Source organism: Marmota monax, unplaced genomic scaffold (assembly GCF_021218885.2).
Source record: "Marmota monax isolate L192 unplaced genomic scaffold, Marmota_monax_Labrador192_F-V1.1 WCK01_AAM20220418_F8-fsc00001, whole genome shotgun sequence".
In the NCBI taxonomy this organism is placed as follows: Eukaryota; Metazoa; Chordata; class Mammalia; order Rodentia; family Sciuridae; genus Marmota; species Marmota monax.
In genome coordinates, this window is record NW_026693777.1 from 25,376,651 (window position 1) to 25,403,032 (window position 26,382).

At 35.6% G+C, this 26,382-nt stretch overlaps 1 protein-coding gene across 5 annotated transcripts in view; it reads left to right on the plus strand.

Annotated features, from left to right (window-relative positions):
• The first annotated feature begins 9,141 nt into the window (after nucleotides 1-9,141).
• The window catches only part of CUNH14orf39 (chromosome unknown C14orf39 homolog), a 36,990-nt gene continuing 19,749 nt past the window's right edge, over nucleotides 9,142-26,382 (plus strand). For 3 of the 5 annotated variants that reach the window (XM_046461959.2, XM_046461962.2, XM_046461963.2), the window contains exons 1-10: nucleotides 9,265-10,159; nucleotides 10,250-10,306; nucleotides 11,284-11,410; nucleotides 13,432-13,521; nucleotides 17,014-17,201; nucleotides 17,295-17,337; nucleotides 19,031-19,151; nucleotides 20,309-20,406; nucleotides 24,390-24,520; nucleotides 25,311-25,387. In XM_046461959.2, coding sequence (XP_046317915.2) covers nucleotides 10,021-10,159; nucleotides 10,250-10,306; nucleotides 11,284-11,410; nucleotides 13,432-13,521; nucleotides 17,014-17,201; nucleotides 17,295-17,337; nucleotides 19,031-19,151; nucleotides 20,309-20,406; nucleotides 24,390-24,520; nucleotides 25,311-25,387 — 1,071 coding nt within the window. In that variant the 5' untranslated portion in view covers nucleotides 9,265-10,020. The other 2 variants (XM_046461961.2, XM_046461960.2) reach the window with 2 other exon arrangements.

Sequence of the window (26,382 nt, forward strand, 5' to 3'; positions counted from 1 at the left end):
TCCTGTTTGTTCACAATTGTAGCATGTTTTTGGCCTGGCATCTAAAGCCTGTTGTACTGCAGCTGCCAAGACTTGCCCTTGTTCATTAATATCTCTACATAATTTAATATATGTGTTTAAATCTTCATGTCTCCATGGTCTAATAACCTCTCTGCAGCAACGATTTGCTTGGTCATAAGCCAGTTGTTTTATTAATGACATTGCTTGTTCTGTATCCCCAAAAATTTTGGCAGCCGTTTGAATTAGCCTATCTACAAAGTCAGCGTAAGGTTCATTAGCTCTCTGTATTACCTTAGATAGCTGACCTTGTAAATCTCCATGTCCTTGTAAAGTCTTCCATGCCCTAACTGCGTCTGCAGCAATTTGTGCATATATAGCAGGATCATATTCAATTTGTTGCCGTTGACCCTCATAAGGTCCTTTTCCTAACAACATATCTAGATTTCTTTGAGGGTAACCGGCTGCTGCATTTCGCCTAGCTGTCTCCGCGCAAAATTCCTCATTGGCAACCTTCCATAACAAATATTGTCCTCCATTTAGTACAGATTTACACATGCTAGCCCAATCTGCTGGCGTCATGTCCAAGTTAGTAATGGACTCAACCATGCTTACCGTGAAGGGAGCTTGGGGACCATAGGTTGTTACAGCCTCCTTTAACTGCTTCACTGTTTTAAAATCTAAAGCACGGTGAATTCGCTGCCCTCCTGCCTGTTCAAGTACAGGGCATGCTAATCTTTGAGGTCCTGTCTCAGGATCCCATTTATCAACTACGGGGTTTGAGGGCCACTCAGCTGTCTCCATCGGTGGGGCTGTTGGTTGAATTACGCCCTCTTGTGATAAAACGGAGTTACTAAAAGCCTCCTGTTGTGGCCTTTTTCCTAACAACCCCTTTTCCTTTAAATTTTCTTCCTCTGTCTGACTAGCTCGAGAGACCTTCTCTTTTGCTTGATCTAAAATGTCTTTCTCCATGGTCTGAACCTCTAGCAATTTACTTAACATCTTTTCAGTTTGTTTTTTACTAATTTCTAATCTATTATAAAGATAACGCAACCCAATAAGATAGCACAAAACAAAGCCGAAACTGAATGAAACAAAAACGGAATAAAAAATCGTTGTATCAATTTTCTCTTCCTCAGGGCCGACAAACTTCAAACCTTTAGTCAACCATTTTTTCCAGTTTGCCTGAGAAATTTCTAGGGATAGGCAGCTTGAAACAAAAACAAGATAAATCAAAACAATAACACATTGTTTTTTGAGTTGGTCACCCATTCTTTCGCTCTTCCTCAGGGGTGAGCAATTTCACTTACCTCCAAGCTTCAGAAGTTCCCCGTACAGGCCACCAAATGCCAATGTCTGGCTGGGCACAAATGCCGCAGTCTGGCTGGGCACAAATGCCGCAGTCTGGCTGGGCACACAATCACGAGCCACCACACAGCTTGTAGATTCAAACAGCAACTCTTTATTCCCGAACTCACACCAGCCGTCTACAATCACGTTCTGGGGAAATCCACGTTCTCTTCCCAAATCCACGTTCTCTGCCCAAATCCACTTCCACTGGGCTTCTATCTCCAAAATATACTGTCTGAATCCCGTGAGAACTCAAGGGGAACTCAGGCAGCAGGATACGCCCTATTCCCAGCAGGAATAATCTTAAACCTTAAACCTGGAACCTAAACTGGGAACGCCCTAAACACGATTATCTTAAAACCGGGAACACCCTAATCTGCCTTGGTCCTTGAGCAAGGTCATGTACATTCAATGTCACTGCAACATGGGGTATGCTGGCAAGGAAATTGTCATACCTACTTGGCTAATGGCTCCCAGCATAATATTATCAAAGTGACCATACTTCCAAAAGCACTATACAGATTTAATGCAATTCTGATCAAAATCCCAATGACATTCCTCATAGAAATAGAAAAAGCAATCATGAAATTCATCTGGAAAAATAAGAGACCCAGAATAGCTAAAGCAATCCTTAGCAGGAAGAGTGAAGCAGGTGGCATCACTATACCAGAACTTAATCTATACCACAGAGCAATAGTAACAAAAACGTCGTGGTATTGGCACCAAAACAGAATAGAGGACACAGAGACTAACCCCAAAATTACAATTATCTTTTTTTTTAAAGAGAGAGAGAGAGAGAGAGAGAGAATTTTTTTTTAATTTTAATTTTTTATTGTTGGTTGTTCAAAACATTACAAATTTCTTGACATATCATATTCCACACTTTGATTCAAGTGGGTTATGAACTCCCACCTGAGAATTATTTTTTAATATTTATTTTTTAGTTTTTGGCGGACACAACATCTTTGTTTGTATGTGGTGCTGAGGATTAAACCCGGGCCGCACGCATGCCAGGCGAGCGCGCTACCGCTTCAGCCACATCCCCAGCCCCTACAATTATCTTATATTAGACAAAGGCGCCCCCCCCCCCCAAAAAAAAAAAGCATTGGAGAAAAGATAGCCTCTTCAACAAATGGTGCTGGGAAAAGTGGAAATCCATATGCAAAAAAATGAAATTAAACCCCTCTCATCATGAACAAAACTCAACTCAAAATGGATCAAGAACTTAGGAATACAACCAGAGACCCTGTGTCTAATAAAAGAAAAAGTAGACGCTAATCTCTATCATGTGGGGTTAGGCCCCGACTTCCTTAATAAGAATTAAAATTAAGAATCAATAAATGGGATGGACTCAATCTAAAAAGCTTCTTCTCAGCAAAAGAAACAATCAGTGAACTGAATAGAGAGCCTACACCTTAGGCGCAAATCTTTACCCCTCACACATCAGATAGAGCACTAATTACGAGAGTATATAAAGAACTCAAAAAGCTAGATACCAAAAAACAAATAACCCAATCAATAAATGGGCCAAGGACCTGAAGAGACACTTCTCAGAAGATGATGAACAATCAATCAACAAACACATGAAAAAATGTCATCCTCAGTAGCAATTAGAGAAATGCAAATCAAAACCACTCTAAGATTTCATCTCACTCCAGTCAGAATGGCAGCTATTATACATACAAACAAAAATAAATGTTGGCGAGGATGTGGGGAAAAAGGTACATTCATACACTGCTGGTGGGACTGACTGCAAATTGGTGCAGCCAATATGGAAAGCAGTATGGAGATTTCTTGGAAAATTGGGAATGGAACCACCATTTGATCCAGCTATCCTTCTCCTGGTCTATACCCAAAGGACTTAAAAACAGCATACCACAGGGACACAGCCACATCAGTGTTTAAAGCAGCACAATTCACAATAGCTAAGTTGTGGAACCAACCTAGATGCCCTTCAATAGATGAATGGATTAAAATATGGCATATATACACAATGGAATATTACTCAGCAATAAAGGAGAATAAAACCATGGCATTTGCAAGTAAATGGATGGAGTTAGAGGAGATAATGCTAAGTGAAGTTAGCCAATCCCAAAAAAACAAATGCTGAATGTTTTCTTTGATATAAGGAGGCTGATTCATAGTGGGATAGGGAGAGGAAGCATGGGAGGAATAGGCGAACTCTAGATAGGGCAGAGGGGTTGGAGGGGAAGGGAGGGAGCATGGGGTAATTAATGATGGTTGAATGTGATGATCATTATTATTCAAAGTACATGTATGGGGCTGGGGTTATGGCTCAGTATAGAGCACTCATCTACCATGCATGAGGTACTGTGTTCTATCCTCAGCACCACATAGATGTAAAATATTGTGTCCACCTAAAACTAAAAAAAAAAAAAATATTTAAAAAACAAACAAAAACAAAGTACATGTATGAAGACACGAATTGGTGTGAATATACTATGTAAACAACAAGAGATATGAAAAATTGTGCTCTATATGTGTAATAAGAATTGTAATGTATTTCACTGTTATATATAAATAAAAAATATATTTAGTTGTTGAACTTTTATTTAATTTATTTACTTATATGTGGTGCTGAGCATTGAACCCAGTGCCTCACACATGCCAGGTAAGTGCTTGTTTTTCAAACAAGTGTACCCACTCAAGGTTTTGAATGCATAACACAAAGAAGTGTGCCCTAGGAAGTATCCTCTTTGCCACTGGTAACAGCTGAAGAAAGATAGTTTGTAGGGTAATTGTGGTAGTTAGTGTTCATGGCAGTGTTGTGAGCTACAGACTTTAGGGGCTGGTTGTGATGAAGGTATCTTGACCACCAAATCTGTGATGCAACTTTAGGTAGTACTCCTTCTTGTATAGCCTCTGAGTTTGGCTCTTTAGCCATTCTAGGCAGTTTTGCAACACACCATATCTTTTAACAAATTCTACCTTTGCTTAAGTTGGCCAGAATAAACTAACTTTGAAGTGAAAGTTGTTTGCAGCTGGGCATGGTGGCACATGCCTGTAATCCCAGCAGCTCAGGAGGCTGAGGCAGGAGGATTATGAATTCAATGCCAGCCTCAGCAATGGCGAGGCACTAAGCAACTCAGTGAGACCCTGTTTCTAAATAAAATACAACAAAGGGCTGGGGATGTGGCTCCGTGGTTAAGTGGCCCTGAGTTCAATTCCCAGTACCAAAAAAAAAAAAGAAAGAAAGAAAAGAAAAAAAAGTTGTTTGCAATAACCAACTTGGATTGGTACTAGAGGTCTGAGTTATAGATACACATTTGTGAGTCATCTATGTAATGGTTGTATTGGAAACTTGTACATGAAATACAAAATGAGAAGAGACTAGGATTGAACCTGAGAAATTTATAACATTTAATGGCTGAGTAGGAGGAGATGAGCCTGAAGGAAGTGATAGAGAAATTTCTGTAGATAGGAGAAAAATCAGGTAAACTTGTGTTTTAAGGAGTGATACTGTTGAATGCTGTGGAGAGGTAAGGTCAGATAAGGACTAAAACATGTTCATTGGGTTTAATAACATGAGATCATTGTCATCCTTAACAAGAGCAAATTTTATTGTGTAATGAGGTTGGAAGGCAGATTGAAGTAAATTGAGAAATGTGGTAGGAGTTTGGGCACTTGTTTAGAAATCAGGTTGGCTAGAAGCAGAGTAAGATGGTGATGGAATGAGACCTTCCAGCAATCCTCTTCCCACAGAAATATCAATTTGAACACCAACTTATGCTCAGAAATAACCTTCACAAGAGCTAAGGAAAGCAGTACAGATGGTAGCATAATAATGAAAGAATTATCAAAGAAGGACAGAAGCAGAGTTGTTCCTGTTACCTTTCCCCCAACTCCAAGCAGAGCAGCATAGAGAAAGATGCGTTCTTCTTGGGGAGGAACAATCCAGCCTAAGAATTGTAATCCTGGCTTACCACAGTGAAACCCAGTACCAACCAGAGCTCCATACTCTTACACCCAGGCCAGTGCCTATGAATGGAGCCTCTGAACCCACTCTAGACTGACCACCATGGGTCTGCCTCCACCTTTCCTTGCCACAACCTTGGGCAGCACAGAGTAGAGAAAGACTCCATCTGCTGGGAAAGAGGAGAGGTAAGTATAGGATTTTGTCTTGGAATTAAGCATCAGGTCAGTATAACCCTACATCTGGTAGATTCCAGTGTCCCCTGTTTCCAGGGAAGTGCCCCTGGATAGAGCCTCTGGACTTGTTCCAGTGCCAGGTGGATACCCATGGCTCCAGTGGAACTAACTTGAATTCTGGTTAGCATTACCAGATCGGAGGGATGAGAGAAATATGTTGACGAATAGAGATTTTTAGTGTCTAGGAAAGATTGATTCCTTCCTCCCTTCCTCCCTTCCTCTTCCCTCTTTTCTTCCCTCCCTTTCTTTCTCTCTCTTCCTGCCCTCTTTTGCCAAAGTCTGGCTGGGCACAAATCACGAGCCACTGAAGCAGGAACAAACTTTATTTCTGAACTCCACCAGCACGCTCCACACACGCTCCCGGGAACTCCTCCCGAACTCCTCCGGAAATCCCTCCTCCTGCACTTCCCCAACCAATGGGAACTCTCCGGGAATCCCCGGGAATCCCCACCAGAACTCCAAAGTAGCAGGGGAGGCGGATAGTAATGCCTCGTCTGTCAACCAATACTATTGGCAAAATGCCAGGGGCCATTCCGACTCAGCTGTGGCTCTCAGCACTCTTTTCTTTCTACTGGTAGAGATTTCACCAAGTTAAAAACTTATGGTCAAGAGCTAACTGAATGTAAAAGGATGAATACACCTAAGAGGAAAGGAATACTTGATATTTTAACATTTCTGAGGAGGTGAAAGGAGATGATACTCAGGATGCAGAGGAAATGGCTTTATGGAAGAGACGAGAAAGCTTCTGTTATGCTTTGAATGTGAGGTGTCACCCAAAAGCTCATGTGGGACAAAGCAAGAAGATTTAGAGGAGAAATGATTGGGTTATGACAGCCTTAACCCAATCAATGAATGGATCCCCTGATGGAATTAACTGTGGCTGGAGGAGGTGGGTCATTGGGGGCTGCCTTTGGGGTATATATCTGATATCTGGCAAGTGGAATCTCTCTCTGCTTCCTGATCATCCTATGAGCTGCCTTCCTCCCCCCACATTGTTCCACCATGATATTCAGCCTCACATTAAATTTTGAGGAATGGAGCTTGCAGTCTGTGGATTGAGACCTCTGACACTGTGAGCCCCCAAATAAACTGTTCCTCCTCTACAATGAAAATGTAAGTGGGATCATATGAAATATGACCACATGAAATTTGAAGAATTTTGTTCTGATGGCTTTTTAATTTTCTATATACCGAGTGTTGGTCATTACAGTTGGGCATTACATTAGGGGCTTTATAGAAATAATTTAATTTTCAAACTATCCTATCGTAACAATTCTCATTTTGCTTTTGAGAAAACTGAAGCTTAGGTTAGAAACTTACTCACAGTTTTTGCTGGGAGCCATTAGCCAAGTGGGTATGACAATTTCCTTGCCAGCGTACCCCATGTTGCAGTGACATTGAATGTAGGTGACCTTGCTCAAGGACCAAGGAGGATTAGGGCGTTCCCGGTTTAGGTTCCAGGTTTAAGGTTTAAGATTATTCCTGCTGGGAATAGGGCGTATCCTGCTGCCTGAGTTCCCCTTGAGTTCTCACGGGATTCAGACAGTATTTTTTGGAAGACAGATGCCCAGTGGAGGTGGATTTGGGCAGAGAACGTGGATTTCCCCAGAACGTGATTGTAGACGGCTGGTGTGAGTTCGGGAATAAAGAGTTGCTGTTTGAATCTACAAGCTGTGTGGTGGCTCGTGATTGTGTGCCCAGCCAGACTGCGGCATTTGTGCCCAGCCAGACTGCGGCAAGTTTTGACCTAACAAATGATAGAACCAATAGTTACAATCATATCTGTTTGACTACAAAGACTGTGTAGAGTGGATTGAATGCATACAAAGAATATATCAAAGGAAAAAAATCAATGTCTTGTGAATAATTATTTATAAGAGATGAGGATAATCACATAAGATAACAATTTTCATGTGTTGATTCTTAGGCAGTGTCAGACAGACAGGAATATTAGAGAGGAAGATATAATTTTGGATTTGGGTCAAGTTCAACCTGAATTCATAAAAGTAGAGTGGAATGATGGTTGCCAGTGGGAGGGGAAGTGGAAAGTGGGAATGGGGAGATTTTAGTCAAAGGGTATGAAGTTTGAGTTAGGCAGATGAAAAGTTATGGTGTAGCATGCTGACTATAGTTAATTACACTGAATTGTATACTTGATATTTGCTAAGAGAGTAGATCTTAAATGTTCATGCCACACACACAAATGATAACTATATGAAGTGGTGAATATGTTATACAAATTAATTTGATTGTGATAATTATTTCATAATTGCTATGGCTTGGATATGGTTTGAGGGTGTTCCCCAAGGCTTCATGGGTTGAAATTTACTCCCCATTGTGAGATACTAACAGGGTGGAACAATTCAAGTACAGAGTCCATAGGTGGGGCCTTTGGAAAGTAATTAGGATTAGATAAATTCGTAGGAATAGTGCCTCCATGACTGACTCCTGGTGCTGTTTAAGAAGAGGTTGTGAGACCAGAAGAGACAATCATACATGTGGGCACTCCCTGCCTCTTGCTATATGATACCTTGCGCTGCCTCAGGACTTTTTGCCACCAAGAAGGCTTTCCTCAGATGTGGCCCCTCAATCTTGGAGAGATCTGTAAGCAAAAATAAACCAACCATAACTTCTCCAGTTTTTTTTGTGTCATGTTTTAATAGCAACAGAAAACAGACTATTTCAATAATGTACATATCAAAATACTATGTTATATTCTGTAAGTATATACAATATTTTTTGTTAATTATACCTCAATAATGCTGGAAAATAATAAAGGTTTTCTTTCTCACACACAAATAAATATGGTAAGTTCTTAAATCATCAGAACCTAAATTAGCTTTGATGGTTCACTATCATTAATACTAGTGATCAACATTACAACACATTATAATAAAATATACATATGGTATGTATTTAAGAAAAGCTTGTTTTTCATTTTAATCTATGAAATGATTTAGTATGTGTCGGCTTAAGGCAATTATTGATATTATTTCACATGTTCACCAGGAATAAAAGATTCAAGAGGGATACAGAGCAGTGGTAGAGAGCGTGCTTAGCATACTTGAGGCCATGGGTTCAGTTCCCAGAACAACAACAATGGATTGAGGCAAATTGTTTACATTATTTTTTCTTCATTCTTCACTTCGACATGCAAAATCTAAAACACAAATTACCTAGTGGTGACAGTTTTAGGCAGAAAATATGCTTTATTTGCAACAACAAATGAGGTAGTCATAAAATGTTTACTAAAACGTGTTTGAATTATGCTTTTCAAAGAAGCAAAATGCTGAGTTCAAAACTGAATTCTGATTGATGAGTTTCTTACTGTCATGTTAAAATTAATTTTATTGCTATTCTCCAATTTTTGTCTAAAGCTATTATGTTAGAAGAGGGCTGGATAGTCTTTGAAGTTAACACTAGGTTGCCAGGCAGCCAGAGAGTTCACGACAGACCCCCTGTGTTTTTTTGAGTCCTGTCTCACCCAGCATTCACTCCTGTGGTTCTAACTCTTACGCGCCCGGGATGGCGCGATCGCCACCCTGTTCTCGCCGGGAGCGGGATCTCGCTCTTCCACGTGATCTGCTTCTTGCTGCGTGCTCCGCGGGGTCTACCCACGCTGACGCCAGGGGGCGAGGGCAGGACGGGGCTCCAGACCTTCGAGTTAGGTTTGGGGTCACGTTCCTGACGACCCGGGCCCTAAGTGGAGTTTGGGACCCTAAGGAAAGAGGGTATGGACGTCGGGGTTTCGAGGGGCCGTTTAGGTGGGTGGGAAAACGAACCGTGTGTGGTGGTTTCTGAGGAAAGCGGCGGGAGTGGCTGCCTGGCCCTACTCCGGAGAACTACCCGCGACCTGCCGCCTCATCCCGTGGCGGGCGCTTGACGAGCGGCGTCGTGGTTGGCGTGTGGTGGGCAGAGGCCAGCAGCGCTGCCTGAGGGGAGGGCGGGCCAGCGAATTCCCGCCGCAAGTGTCCGCTGCGAGGCGCCCCTCGGGTCTACGGGGAGCCGGAGCTGCGAACCCCGCCTCTGGCGTGTTCCGTACAGCGAGTTGGCTCTCCTGTGAAAAAATTCTTCTTTTTTTCTTTATTATTGGGGGGCAAATTGATAAATGTAAACCGGCATCACTTTCTAGGTTTCACCTTGCTGTTGGTGAAGGACTTTCACTGCGCGGGGCAGTACACACGCCAAGGAGGGACATATTCAGATATTTATTTTACAGGGCACGCCCTTTTGAGAAGTCTAGGTGTCTGGATCCCCGCAGATTCAAAGACCTACTGCAGAACCAGGAGTAAACAGTTATGAAGGCGCCCACCCTTGCCCCTAGTCTCAGTCATGCAACGACGTTCAGCAGCTGCCTAAGTGTCTCTTAGGGCTCTACCAGGAGGCGGCTGTGGCCTGAAAACGTCTCTTACCCTCTGTCTTGCTCCATCCACATTTTTCTGTGAGAATGTTATATTTAAAAAGTTGTTACTGAATATACATGTGTATTTTCATTTTATATTCATGTGTATATTTCATATACACATGAATATGCACATGTCTATATTCATGTGTATATTCACTTATTTTTATTTTCTTTACATAGTATCCAAGATGAATGACAGCCTCTTTGTCAGTCTGGACAGACTTTTGTTAGAATTTGGTAGGTATAAAGTGAAAATAAAGAAATAGGTAACTGTATTATTATTCGACATTTTAACAATGAAGTAAAGTCACAAGAGAATTGTTTTAGTTTTCCAGTATGAGCAAGATATAAGTACTAAAGAAGACATGATTCAAAGAATTAATAGTAAGTAGTTTTGCATGTTAAAGATGTTTTTGTCTTAATTTTTTTATGACATATAGCATAATATATAATTGCCCTGTTTAGGAAGCAACTTGTAGTTGGCATTGTAACTCTTGTGGAAATTCTCTACTAATAATGAGCTTTTTAGCCTAGGCAAAATAGTTGTGATTCACCTACTGTTTTTCAGTAATTTTGTGTATTCTGCATTTAATAATTTTGTGAAGAATTTTGCTTTAAGCAGCAATGACCCCTAAGGTGCAGTTTAAAAAATGTTATATTTCTCAAATAACAAGGTTACTTCAAATATTTGAGTGAAATGTTTCTCTTTAAAGAAATCATCAAAAATTAGGAACCAGGATTGATGCCATATTTTCAGGAATAATAGTTCTGAAATAAGTGAATTGGCTAGTAAATATAAGTGAAGTGGCTGGGCAAATTAAATAAATATAATGTTTTAAATATTTTAGTTCTAAAAATATAACTATCAGCTTCTTAATTGTCACAGAAAGATTGAATTTGGTTATTTTTTCTACAATCAAAAAATAAAGTATTATGAAATTGTTTAATATTTTCAAGAACTAAGTTTATCTTAAATCATTGGTAAATAAGTTAGTTGATGGTGTATTTAATAATTAATTGATAGAAATTATGTATTTGTCAATAACAATCCTTATGTTAATATAATTAATGAGTAAACATTTGCATGAATTTGTAGCATCATAAGATGAATTGACCTTAAGTGTCACCTAATCTAGCCCAGGGGACATTCTTCAATTGCAAATACAAATCCTCCTTAGTTTCTGGGGGGCTGTGGTTTTCTACTTTTTAGTACAGGAGCCTTCCCTTCTCAAGCCTCACTTCCTCTCCTTTCTGGCTGTCTTCTTTTTAGGTAAGTTGCCATAAACTGTTTTTTCTTACTGTATTTGTTTATTTTGAATTTATAATTTCTACCTTAAGAAAATAAACATTTCCTCTTTTAGAATGCTTTGAAGACATAAAAGAAAACAAATCAACTATTTGTAAGATACATGAAAGTATAAATACAACAGATGAGGAAATTGCTCATTACTGTAAACATAGTAATGAAATCAAAGACAACTGTAGTAAGTGAGTATTTGAAAGAAATGAACCTTCAGTAATTGTCATTTGACTTTTTTTATTCAAGATTTCTAGGTTTATAGTTGAAGACACCATTGCTTATTTTGTTTTGTTTTGGTTTGGTTTTTTGGTATTGGGGGTTGAACTCAGGGTCTTCCTTGTACATGCTAAGCATGTTCTCTACCATTGCCCTAAGTGCTGAATTAAGAGATTTCACTAATTTAGATATAGTTAGTATAAATAAAGAATTTTAGTGTAGTCTATGTAAGTCCTGTTAGACTGAAATAATTTCCATTTTTTTGACTTTTCAAGATCTTAGTGTTTTTCTTTATGAGGTGCTGGGAATCAAATCCAGGGCCTTATTCATGATAGGCAAGTGCTACCTTGATACATGATAGACAAGTACCACTGAGCTACACTCTGGCTTAAGATCTTAGTTTGTATAAGGGAATCCAACCTAAAACTTTTCAAGATAAAAGACTTCTTTTGAGAAATGTCTCTCCAGGTCTTTTGTCCAATTTCTAATCAAGTTATTTCTTTTCTTGCCATTGAATTGTGTGACTTCTACTTCAACCATTTTTATGATAGGAAAACATTGGAAGTAACTCTAAATGTTCAACATAAGGGGACTGGTTAAATGAATTTTGGTATATCCATATGACTGAACACTAGGCAGCCACTAAAATCATGACATAGGTGTATGTTTGACATGGGAAAATGTTAATAGTATATTGCAAATTGAATAAAGCAGTTTATGCATCATTATTCATAATATGAACCCAATGCATGATAATATATCTATATCTAAGAAAAACCTCAAAGGATGCACATTGAAAAGCTTATAGTGAATATCTTCTCAGTAAGCATATGTTTCTTATGGAATTTTCAAATACTCAGAATATATGCATGTATAATCTTAGACCTTCAAATTTCCTTTTGGGGAATATATTTTAAGTATCAGAAATTAAGGGGTTGGGGATATAGCTCAGTTGGTAGAGTGCTCGCCTGGAATGCACAAGGCCCCTGGGTTCAATCCCCAGCACCATAAAAAAAAAAAAAAAAATGAAAGAAAGAAAAGAAATTAAGACAAATTTTTAAGTATAATTTCAGTAAGTGATAAAGAAGGATTAATTTTATGTGAATATGATCTCAGTAATGTTAAAATATATAATTGTAGCAAAATCTCAAAACAATTTTAAAATCATAGTAGTTATTTAATATTGAGAATATGTATGATAGTTAGTTTCTTATATATACTCTTCTGTGCTTCCAAATGGCCATATGTACTTTTTGAATATGGAAAAAAAAATGAAAATAGAGGAAATATTCAAACAATACTTAGAATGGAAGCTGCCATGGTATATATAGTAATTTTAGTTTTTTTATATTGGTAATAGTTTTCAAGTTATATAATAAAACAAAAATATATAAGGTGAATATTCATTTTATTCTATCTGATTTGATAGTCTATTTTGGCCTAGTTTCTTTCTTTGTAACTTAGGAGGGCATAACAGTGTGTCAGAGGAAGAAAAAAGACTCTTTAACCCTAATCCAAGTGCTAACTAAAAAGAATTTCTTGGCCAAGACCTTAGAAATATGATGAGAAAGAAGGGCTGATGAAGTGTTATAGGGTGTGTAATGGAATATCATAGCAATACATAATTCAGCCATGCTATATTTGCTTCTTTCCCTGTCATATCTCAAAAACAAATTTTATGTAAAAATTAATGAATATTAATATTTGAGCATATGAGTGTGTGGATATTGATAGTGATGGGGATAGGATATGCAATTTTTTCTTTTTTTATACTGTTGTATTTATTATTTTAAAAATTGGTTCATATTAATTATACAGAGTAGTAGATTTCATTGTGGCATAGGGAATGTTTTCTTGATGTAAACTTGTTTTCTCTAGGTAGACGCATTCATTTCTCTTTAAATGATTTTGTTCATTTTTTATTATCTCTGCCAATTTTTTTATTTGTTTATCATTCTGAAATGCTAATTACAACTATAACTTTTTTCCATAGCTGGAAGCCAACATGTGATGTTTTTCATAAACATGAAGATTATATGCAGGACCAATTTACTATTTATCAAGAAACCATTGAAAAAGACAAGTACAGTATTTATATTAACTTAAGTGTATCAGTTCTATAAATTAGTATTACTGGAACATGCTATGTAAAAATGTTAACTGAAAAATTTAGAAAGTGTGTATTCTGAGGGAATATTTTTTTAAGTAAATGTGATATCTTGGACTGAATCATTGATGGTCTCCATATTTGTTGTAAAAGCTTGAATATGTTGAGATATTGCCTTAGATACAAACCATTTATCTATCAGCAGCATTTATAGCAAAGTTCTTCAATTAATGGTATTTATGACTAAACAGTGTAGGCAAACATTTAGGAGGATAATTATTTGTAGAATAAACATTTTGAAAAATTTGAGGTATTGGTTTTTTAAAGGTATTTTGTGTCAAATTTCAGTTTTTCAGATTGCTAATTTAGTAAAGTGGTTATATTCTAATGGAGAAATACCAGTAGTTATGTGAATTTATTTTACTACATGTAAAATCACATCATCTTAGGGATTAAATGTAATTAATGAATGTAATAAAACAAGGTTAGAGACTTTGAACATGATATATATAGCATTAAAATTTTACCTAATTTTAAAAACTGAAGTGATTTGAGAACACTTATCAGTTTTTACATTTTACTTAAGAAACACATATGTTGAAGGCCTTGTGGTGCATACCTATAATCCTAACAAGTTGAAGGTTGAGATAGGAGGGTCACAAGTTCAAGGGCAACTGTAGCAACTTAGTGAGACCCTAAGCAACTTAGCAAGATACTGTCTCAAAAATAAAAAATAGTAAATAAATAAATAATGCCGGGGATAAAGCACAGTGGTAAAACACCCTTGATTTCAGTCCCTAATATCAAACAAAAAACCCTCCTAAAATAACTACCAATGTAAAATCTATAATCCATTATTTTCAAAGTTGAGTCTTAGGTTAGAATTAAAGTTAAAGATTGGGACTTAATGGCATTAGAAATCTTGTATATAGATGAGGTTTCTCAGGAAAATATATGGAGCAAAGTGGAGAAAGCCAAAAGTATGCTATCATCCAAAGAGTAGACAGAGGGTGGAAAAGATGAAGGAGACTATTAGGTTGTCATTTATAGATCCTGCTTCAATCCCAAAAGAATTTGAGATATTTGTATAAAAATACCACAGTGTTTAAAGAAAATCAAGGCTACATGTGGTCCCAAATATTGTTTGTTAAAAGTACAGATTAGGCTTTGAAATTCTTAGTAGTCAAGGCATTGATCAAGAAATATGATCAGAGTATTCATTTAAAAAAAATTCAATTAGAGGCTGGGGGTGTGACTCAATGGTAGAACATTTTCCTAGAATGCTCAAGGCCCTGGTTTTAATCCTTAGCAGTTTACTTGCTTAGGATAAGTTATGAAGTTTTTCCCGAGACTTGAGAGAAATTTCTCTCCTGGGTCTTCATAAAGGGGAAACTGGGGAGTGTGGTAATATTTTCAGTAAATTCTTTCAAAAAAGTCCCCATTTTAATGTTTTTATTAATGCATTAAGTTATACATAATAGTGGTATTTATTTTGACATATTCATAAAAGTATATAATTTCCTTCATTTCAACAATCAGTACTGAGGAAGTAGGAAGGAAGTAGGGACACTAGCTACTTATTTCTGATCTCCCATTCTTGTCCTGAGCATTCCTGAAGACGAGTACTGCTCGAATAAATTAGATAATAATGACTTTCTGAATCATGACTTAGCTATGCTGTGTTCTGCCAAAGTTTCTATATGGAAGATGTTAGAAGTGGATATGACTATATAATATGAACAGGATGGAATATGATATACTAATCTCATATGAAACAGATGACCAAGGCCTAATTTTTCAATGGTATTTCTCTTCTCCCTGGACCATTTTCTCAAGTTATTATATGTGGGGTCTTAATTAATAAATATACATTTAGAAGAATAGGAACTTATTTGGGGCTCAACTGCTTTATCTTGCTAAAGGGGACAGAGTTTAGCAATACTAAAAAATTAGACCATTCTTAAAATTCAGACTTGTTGACCCAGTACTTATTAATCATTACTTATTAAACCAGAAGTTTTAAAAATACTTGCTCCTATTCTCTGCTAAGGAGAACAATCATTATAGCATCTTTTAAGAAATTTCTTGATCCAAGAAATAAAATCTTGAGGAATATAAGGACTATATATTTTCAAAAAGTTTACTATGAATATTATTTTTGAAACCAGAATTTGGTAAAAAGAGGATTCAGGAATATATTTTCTGTAGGACTGGGGCTGTATAGCTCAATGAGTGAGGCTCTCGGTGCAGTCCCTAACACTGAGGCTGAGGGTATATTTTCTGTGAAGAACTGTATTGAGTACTTTCAGTGTTATAGATCAGGATTGGCAAACATTTTTTGTAAAATACCAGATAGTAAGTATTGTAGCTCAACTCTTCTGTGTGGTACAAGATGGCTTTAGGCCATATATAAATAAATGAGATATGATCCAATAAAACCTTATTGGACAGTGAAATTTGAACTTCATATAATTTTATTATGTCATAGAGTATTCTTTTGAGTTTTTTTCAATAATTTAAAAACCATTCTTAGTTCACAGACAACAGAGGATGGATTAGATTTGGCACATAGGCAGCCTGGGGATGTAGCTCAGTGGTAGAGCACTTGCTTAACATGCAAGGCTCTAGATTCAATCCTCAGTATCTTCTCCCCCACCCCATCACAAAGTTTTGGCACATAGGCAGTAGTAATCAACTCCTTTGTCTGTATGGGTCAAATAAGAAAGAAGTCTTAATATTCTTTTGTAAGAATAATGCCTCACTTACGACTTGTGCCTAAATAGATGGTCACCCATTATTAGTTGAGTTGATATAGAAATGAGTTCCTCCAAACAGCTCAAATTCTTCATAAGAATACTTGTGGGGTATACATGAATGATTATGAACCCAGAGTTTTAACACATAGAACGTGACTTCATGTAATAGTTTTAGCTGAAGAAAATTAAAGGAGATTTAAAAGGCATAGTTACAGAGGTCAGAACCCAGGGAGCGTAGATATTTAAGAAGGTATAACTGATATTGGCCAAATTATATTGTTATATCCTGTGCATGAATGAATATGTAACAACAAATCCCATCATTATGTACAACTGTAATGCACCAATAAAAAATGTGGAAAAAAAAAGGTGTGACTAAAAGAACCCAGTTCTCCAATGTCAGTTAGGATGAACATGAAAAAGAGATCATTTGATTAGACAATTTAGATCATTGATGACCATGGAAAGAATAATGTCATTATACTGGTGGAAGTGGAAGTTAAATTGAAGAGGATTAACCAGGTGAGGAATAAAAAAAGTGTAGCTGAGAAGTGTCTTGGGGTTAAAGAAAGTTGAAGGACAGACAGTAATGAGGGAAATACAGACAAATAGATGTTTGAATTGCTTTTTATACTTAATTTAGGAGACTTTAACAAGTGATATTTATTAGGTTTTTAGATCTATTCTACATCATTTCTTTTATTTTTAACAGAAAAATGTATCATGATTATGTATGTCAGTATAAAGAAGTTTTGAAGCAATACCAACTAAAATATTCAGAAACACCCTTTTCACGTGAATATTATGAGAAGAAAAGAGAACATGAAGAAATTCAAAACAGAGTGTTGGCATGTTCTGAACAACTAAAAATGAATGAAACTATTCTTATGGAATTTCTAGGTATTAACCTTTCTGTAATATGTTGCTTTAATTATTATATCTTTGTACTGAGAAGAATATAATAAATCAGTCTCAACTATGACTTTTTTTCAGTGCCTGCACCCTTTCCATCACTTACCAAGTGGACATTACACATGTATCCACAATAGTATTTCTATTTATAATTTTATTAGATAAGTATTGTTTCTGTATTTTAATTATTATTTTGTTTTCCTGGTGAGAGCCTCATAGATTTGTTTTTGTGTTTAATTCAGATTTTAAAGGTCACTTTAAGGTCTTTTGGGATTAGTTCTCATGTACATGTGATCAAAAGCAAGTAATTTTAAGGGGAATAAAATAGTATGTGTATTTGGCTTTAAAGTGGCATATCAACAGTCAAACTAATGAAAATGTCATCTTGCTTTGTCTTATCAAAGAAGTTCTGATTAAATTGATTAATTATTTCTTATTATTATGGTGGTAAGGAAGTGAGTCAACAATTATTCACTAATATTTAAAAATTCATTGGGTACTTACCTTGTGTCAGGCAGTACTGAAGAAATTACAAAGCTCTCTTGCAGGGAGCTCACAGTTTAGTAGAGGAGAAAGACAAAGAATTCTAATACAGTATCACTGTAATAGATGCTTAAGTAATTCTTAATTGGTCTAAGTCTCACCTATTTGTCAGAGAGATCTTTCTTGATGATGAACTTGAAACTTTAATCCTCTTTCAACCTCCACAATCCTTTATATGCTTTTCTATCAGATTATAACTCCTATGTTTGTACTAAGTCTTCTTTATCCCTGTATTCTACCTTGCTTCCTTTCTGTTTCATCCTAAACCGTTCTTTTATCTCCTCTGCTGCTTTTTATCCTTCATGTTTTGGTTTGAGCCTATTATATTTTTATGAACATTTGTTGTTTATGCATTAACTTCTTAGTGGGAAAGGGCAGAATTTAGTTGGTAAGTGAAGTACAGAAAGTATAAGGGAGTTGGATATGAGTTGGGATGAGATGTAAAGTTGCATGACAAACAAGAAGAGGTAGATGGAGGTAGGAAGAATTAAAGATTAGGATTTATTTCTAAAAATTTAAACTGAGACTTTTGGTAATAACATAGCTTTATAAATAATATTCACCTGAAATGTTTGTTCTAGCATATAAGTCACATATTTTTAAGGCAGGATAGGAAGTTCTGATAAAATTTCTCTAGAGTTCTTATTCACTGTTATTCTTCTATTCATTTCTAAATTCTAGATAGATAATAAAGGAACTTAGGTAATTGTGTTAATTAATAACCATGTAGGATGTCTATTAATAGCAGATAAATTTTCTACTTGAAATTGAGTCTAAATCCTCTCTAAACAGAATGTCCAGATGAAAGTTCTCAGTTTTACAGGGTGCATTGATCAACCTTATAAGGCAAGAAAAGGGAAATTGGGTGGATTTTTAATGTTGACTTTGGAATAATACATGATGGAAGCATAAAAAGTTAAAATTGGGACCTGAATTTATTATATTTTATTAGTCATCCCAATGACACAGTGAACTTAGTTTTAAAAAAAACAAATAACACCTTGTGAAAATATTTAACTGAATGAAAATATTCTAACAAATATTTTTGATGGATGTTACTTTTAAATTAATATAGATCAATACTAACTTATCTTCATTAGTCTGCCAAATATTTATATTAATCTTACCTGTTTCAGATACTGTTATTAAAAGTGCTTATTGCTTATATATACCACACATATAAATGACATGTACAATATTAACTATTTCTGACATAGTACATTTATTTTAAATGTAAGGTTTACTTGCACAGCATAGTTCCTTAACATAAAAAGAGTTAATCTGAGATGTAAAACACAAGATATCCTGAAACATGCCAACAGTTTTACCAAAAGTTCATCTGAATTGAAGAAAGAAGCAGATGAAGCAGAAATGGAAATTAATTCATTAAACAAGGTATATATTTTGTTATTGTTTCTAAAATATGTATTAATGTATAATAGTGTGTTAGTTGACACCTTAGAAGAGCTGTTAAGATAGCCTCAGTGTGGACAAAGGCCAATTGATAAGCTTCAGATCACTTTGAAGCCAAAATGTATTTCAGGTGTGGAATTTATTTAACTCTGAATTTGGGGGAATAGGTTGGCTTTGGGAGGGCCTGAGGAAGGATTAAGGTGTAGGTTAAGAGGAATTTACTTATTGGTGCAGTAGGTTAAACCCAGGGCCTCATGCATACTAGGCTCTGGGTTTGATCCACTGGTGCCTAATACCTCTGGCCCTGTAACAGGAATTTAAAAGCATTGAAAAAGTAACAGTGTTTTCAGAAAGGTGAACAAGATAGTGAATAGTTTAAATAATTTAATCTTGCAAAATTTACAACTGTAGTTTATAATTTTTAGGAAGCCAGTCTAGAAACAGTTAAGCTTTTAAGGTTTTATTGAATATTTTTAGTGTCATCCATTGAATTGTGGTTTTGATTCACATAGATACAAGAACTCACCAAAATCATTTTATAAATTTTGAGAAAAAATTGAAAATTAAATTTTGTAAATTTTTTGAAAATTAGATTTTATAGTGATCATTCATAGTTATAAGGTACAAAATAACAGCAATATAGTTTTATTTTTTTTCTAAATATTTATTTGTTAGTTTTAGGTGGACACAATAACTTTATTTTATTTTTTTATGTGGTCCTGAGGATCGAACCCAGTGCCTTATGCATGCTACGCGAGCACTCTACCACTGAGCCACAACCCCAGCCCCCCCAGCAATATAATTTTAATAATGAGAGAAAAATGGATGCTATTTCCTTTAAAATATGTGATAACTATGTCCCTATGTAAATATTCAATGTCTATTTTGCTTATAATTATTCTTTTAAAAAATGGAAATTTATTGATATTTATGATTGAAAATTTAGTAGTAAGGAAAAGTTAAAGGGGTGTGATTTAATGTTGATGTAACTCTTAATGACTTTCAATAGAAGATAGTAAATTCTGCCAAAAATACAAATCTTGTGATTCTACAGAAAAAAAAATCATATTCATTAATTAAGATAAAACATTCTTCTTTGCAGGTAATTATTTAATTTTCCTTTCCCATTTTTCTTTTAGCTGATTGCAAGACTTTATGAAACCAAGAATCTTTCAGAAACTCTTGAAGAAAAGAAAAAAAGTACAGAAAAGAGAAAGGAATTGAAAGAAAGGTATAGGTAAATTTTAAAATTGAATTTTATGTGACCAGAGATTCTGCATCTAAAAGTTTGATTCTGTATTCTATCCTCTTTTTTGTTGTTGTTCTAATTAGTTATACATGACAGCAGAATGCATTTCGTTTCATTGTACACAAATGGAGCACAACTTTTCATTTCTCTGGTTGTACATGATGTAGAGTCACACCATTTGTGCAGTCATATATGTACCTAGGGTAATAATGTCCTCATTCCACCATCTTTCCTATCCCCATTCCTGTTCTCCTTCCCTCCCTCCCCTTTGCCCAATCCAAAGTTCCTTCATTCTTTCCATGCCCCCTCCCCTCATTATGGATCAGCATCCACTTATCAGAGAAAACATTCAGCCTTTGGTTTTTTGGGATTGGCTTACTTTGCTTAGCATGATATTCTCCAACTCCATCCATTTACCTGCAAATACCAGAATTTTATTCTCTTTTAATACTGAGTAATATTTCATTGTGTATATATACCACAGTTTCTTTATCTGTTCATCTATTGAAGGGCATCTAGGTCAGACAGTTTTGCTGTTGTGAATTGAGCTGCTATAAAAATTGATGTGGCTGTGTCACTATAGTATGCTGATCTTAAGTCCTTTGGGTATAGACAGAGAAGTGGGATAGCTGGGTCAAATGGTGATTCCATTTGTAGTTCTCTGAGGAATCTCCATATTGCTTTCCAGAGTAATTGCACCAATTTTCAGCGTACTTTTTCCCCACATCCTCGCCAGCATTTATTGTTGCTTGTATACTTGATTATTGCCATTCGGAATGGAGTGAAATGAAATCTTAGAGTAGTTTTGATTTGCATTTCGCTAATTACTAGAGATGTTGAATATTTTTTCATATATTTGTTGATGGATTGTATATCTTCTTCTGAGAAGTGTCTATTCGGTTTCATAGCCCGTTTGTTGATTGGGTTATTTGGGTTTTTTTTGGTGTTAAGTTTTTTGAGTTTTTTTTATATATCCTGGAAGTTAGTGCTCTATATGATGTGTGTCTAGTAAAGATGTTCTCCCACTCATGAGAAGAAGCTTTTTAGTTTGAATCCATTCCATTTATTGATTCTTGATTTTATTTCTTGTGCTTTAGGAATCTGATCAAGGAAGTCAGGACCTAATCTGACATGATGAATATTTGGGCCTACTTTTCCTTGTATTAGGCACAGGGTCTCTGGTCTAATTCTTAGGTCCTTGATCCATTTTGAGTTGAGTTTTGTACATGATGAGATAGAGGGATTTAATTTCATTTTGCTGCATATGATTTCCAGTTTTCCCAGCATCATGTGTTGAAGAGGCTATCTTTTCTCCAATGTATGTTTTCTACACCTTTGTCATGCAGGCTATCTTCTATTAATTTCTTATGAAAAATATTAATTTAAGGGGTTGGAGTTGTGGCTCAGTGGTGGAGCGCTCACCTAGCACGTGTGGGGCCCTGGGTTCGATCCTCAGCACCACATAAAAATAAATAAATTAAAAAAAGATATTGTATCCAACTATAACTAAAAAATAAAATATTTTTAAAAATATTAATTTAAATGTTATGAACTATTATTATTTAGTATGCTTTAGTGAGGCTGAGGATATTATAATTGTAGAGGGAGAGAGGGTAGCAACAGCACATCTGATACACAGTCCACCTTTTTATCACCTTGTCACCAACTTGTTTAGTTCTTTCTTTATCATGGAGAGTGTAGATGAGCCTATAATTGTGACTTAATCCATGATGTCTTATGTTTCCTTGTTTTTTTGTCCTGTTTTTTGATAAAATAGACCTTAGTGGTGGAGGCATGAAGAAAAAGTCATTAATTTTTCTCTTACAGAAAAATAGATGTGTTACTCTTGCTGTTTCTGATCTACTTTCTATTTTTTTTCTTTTTGCCTGTGCCCTTTTTTCATTCTAAATTTCCATTCCTCAATCTCCATTGCCTTTGTGTTGATTTTTCAACACACTCTTCTCGAGTTTATTTCCCTGAACCCACTTCCTTGGATCTGTTATTTGCTTGACCTCCTCCCCAACATGTTGCACTCCCACATATCGTATCTATGGCAGTATGTATTTAGTTTTATGGTGAAATTGATTGAAAAAAATAGGCAAAGATACAGAATTTTGCTTTGCCAACAATGTTTTAACATAAAATTCTGTATATTGAGAGGAACTTATATAAATATTTAGTCATTTTTTACTCAGTGTATACAGTAGCACCCCCTTATCCATGGTTTTGCTTTCCATGATTTCAATTATCTGTAGTCAACCATGATACAGAAATATTAGATAGAAAATTCTGGAAATAAACAATTAAATTGCATGCTGTTCTGAATAGTCTGATGAAATTTCATGCCATTGTACTCTATCGTACCTGGGATGTGAATCATCACTTTGTTCAGTATGTCTAAAATGTATACATGACCTGCCTGTTAGTTACTTAGTGGCCATTTCAATTATCCCATTGAATGTTATATTATCATGGTGCTGGTGTTCAAGTAACCCTTATTTTACTTAAAAATGACCCCAAAGTCAAAGATTAATGATGCTGGCAATTTGGATATGTCGAATAGAAGCTGTAAAATGCTTTATTTAAGTGAAAAGGTGAAAGTTCTTAACATAAGGGGAAAAAAAAAACCAGTTATATGCTTAGGATGCCAAGATCTATGATTAGATTTATCTGTCCATGAAATTGTGAAAAAGGAAAAAGAAATTTATGTAGATTTGCTATAATACCTCACACTGCAAAAGTTAGGCCACAGCTGAGTGTGGGGGTGCATGCCTTGGGAGACTAAGACAGGAGGATTGCAAGTTGGAAACCAGCCTCAGCAACTTAGGCCCTAAGCAGCTTAGAGATAACTTGTCTCAAAATTTAAAAAATAAATAAAAAGGAATGGAGATGTAGCTCAGTGATTAAGTACTCCTGGGTTAAATCCACCACAGGAGGAAAAAAAGCTACAATGTGTAATAAGTGCTTACTAGTTAAGATGGAAAAGGTGTTAAATTTGTCTATGTATGTATAGGGAAAACTATGGTATATGTAAAGTTCGGTACTGGGGAACTTGGCATGTATCCTAAATTGATAAGGTAGAATCAGTGTATTTTGATAGCATTTATTCTACTTCATTGATTTAGGAAGAAGTCAATGAAATTATCTTTCAGTAAAAGACCCACTTATGATGTACTACTGTTTTAATGATTTCTGTATTCATGGTAGTTGATTTGTTTCCAAATCAGTCTTTTTAAAGTTTAAAGTACTCTGAAATCTAAAATGTTACTTTTATGGTTAGACTTTTGGTTTAAGATGTTTTTGATATGTTTGAAAAGTCGTTAAAAATGACTATGTTTGCTGGATGCATTGATGCAAATCTGTAATCCCAGTGACTTGGGAGGCTGAGGCAGGAGGCTTGCAAGTTTGAAGCCTCAGCAACTTAAGAAGGCCCTAAGCAACTGAATGAGACTCTGTCTCAAAATATAAAAAGGCCTGGGGATATGGCTCAGTTGCTAGGTGTCCCTTGGTTCAATTTCTAGTACCAAAACAAAAAGAATGATTATATCTTAAAAATAAAATTGTGACATACTGGGAAGACTACTGGACTTAATCAGGAAAGGTGTTTTAGCTCTGGCACTGTTACCAAGTAATTTAATAATATTGTACAAAAGTCTGTTAAAAATCTCTGGAACTGGGGCTGGGGATGTGGCTCAAGCAGTAGCGTGCTCGCCTGGCATGCGTGCGGCCCGGGTTCGATCCTTAGCACCACATACAAACAAAAGATGTTGTGTCCGCCGAAAAACTAAAAAATAAATATTAAAAAATTCTCTCTCTCCCCCTCTCTCTTTAGAAAAAAAATCTCTGGAACTAGTTTCATTATTTGCAAAGTGGAGGATTTTAACTGCATAGTATCTAAATATCCCCTCTAGCTTCAGAATACGTTAATTTTTACTTAGCTCATATTTAACATAATCTATTCTTCTCTTTAGAATTTTTGAAAAAGATGAGCATATGCTTGTATTGAATAAAATCCCTCAAAGTACTCAATTATTTCTTCCTTATGAACCTCATATATTAGTAAGACCAAAAAAGATGCATTCTTCAGAACCAAGAGTTACAGGTACAGAATTGTTTATTATTTAATAATTTTATTTGTTTGGGTAAACCCACAGAAGGAGAAATAAAAATAAATTTTAGTTATCATTTGGCGTGAGCAAGAACAAACAATACTGGAGACTTATAGACTCAGGAAAGTACTGCTTTGAGTCGGAGAGCAAACAAGAAATGTCTTCTCTACATATTTTTTCCCTCTGAGAAGGAAACTTTTCACACAAAATGTGTTCTGGTTGGGTTGCTCAGCTGTCAGAGGAATATAAATAATTATATATTTTTATTTGAGGAATTATATTGTCATATGTATGATTTCTATGGGTAGCATACTTGTGTTAATAGTGTTTGAGACTTGGTCATTGAGACATTTGAATTAGATTTCATTCAAGGGTGCATAGATTAACTAGTTTAACTATATTATCTGTCTCCCCTCTATCATTACTATCATTACTTTGTCTTTTTTGGTTATTGATTCTAAAGATACAGTTTTGTCAGTTGGTCATTTTATCATTTCATATTTAATTGCTATAATAGTGAATATAGAGTGATAAATTAAGAGATTTGATGTTTAAAAATTGTGTATTTAAATTTAAATTTAATATTCATATAGGCTCGATTGTCTGAATGATAAGGTTAGATTAAATGGTGGAGATGAGGGCCAGGGTTGTAGCTAAGTGGTAGAGTGCAAACTTAGTGTGCATAAGGCCCTGAGTTCAGTCCTCAGTATGAGAAAAAAGTCAGAAATGATGTTTGATTCTATCTTCAGAATTTATTTTAAATAGTATTATTTAATAACCTAGATAAAAAAGAAGAAAGTTCTATGCAGCAGTCAAAGCTTGCCAATATTGACTTCAGACAAAAGGAAAAAGACCCACAAGTAGGTATTTCTTTTTAAATAATATAGATTAAATACTTGCTTTTGTTAAATGAGAGTAATGTACTACACTTGAGACAGAGATGTGTGTGTGCAGGTGTGTGTTATAAATATATTAAATCAGCCATTAGCATAACCTTTGGGATCTAAAAAAATTTAAATTTGAATATGACATTCTGAATATAGACCATAATCTGCTCCATTGCCTTCAAAATAATGGAAAAAATATTTTAAAATACCAAGCCCTGTATCTAGTAAATCAAAAACTTGAAAAATCTCTGGAAGAGGAAACACTGATTGGATTGAAGAAGGAAATTATAACCTGGGACATGCATAGGAGAATTCTGTTAACGAAATAGAGATCCAGGGACAATCAATAGGATAATTTGTTGGACTCCTTCAGAGGGAGTTAAGTAACTTAACTCATGTTCATCTTTGTTTCTCTACTTTGCCTTTGGTCAGCCTCAGTAATGGGATGACTGACTCCAGGTGGAAGCAGTGAGTAGGGGAGCCATGGGTAAGAGAAACTGGCTCGTGTCCTGGGTGGTTCTTGATGCCTGTGAAAAATAAGGACTACACCAACCAAATAACTAACTGCTGATATTGCACATCTTTATTTTTCCTTGAAAACAGTGAAGAGGGAATTCCTCAATGGAAAAAATATTTGTCCTTTCACCGATTTGTAATTAATACACACAGACACTAAAATGAAACTTAAGTCTAAATATGTATTATAGAAATCTAAAATTACAGATGATTTTAATATGGGATGAAGGTAGATAAATGAGGAAAATAAATGTTTACCGATGTTTTTAAGTTTTTGGTGGTGGAGGGGTAGTAGATGTAGGGAGAAAATATAAATGCTGATTAACTATACATTGCTGGAAAAATGTAAATTTATGTTTGTATGTCAAATATTTAAGATAATCATCAGAAGAGAAATGAAAGGTGTAAATTTTTTAAAAGTAGAAGAAAAAAGATAAAAATTAGGTCAACAG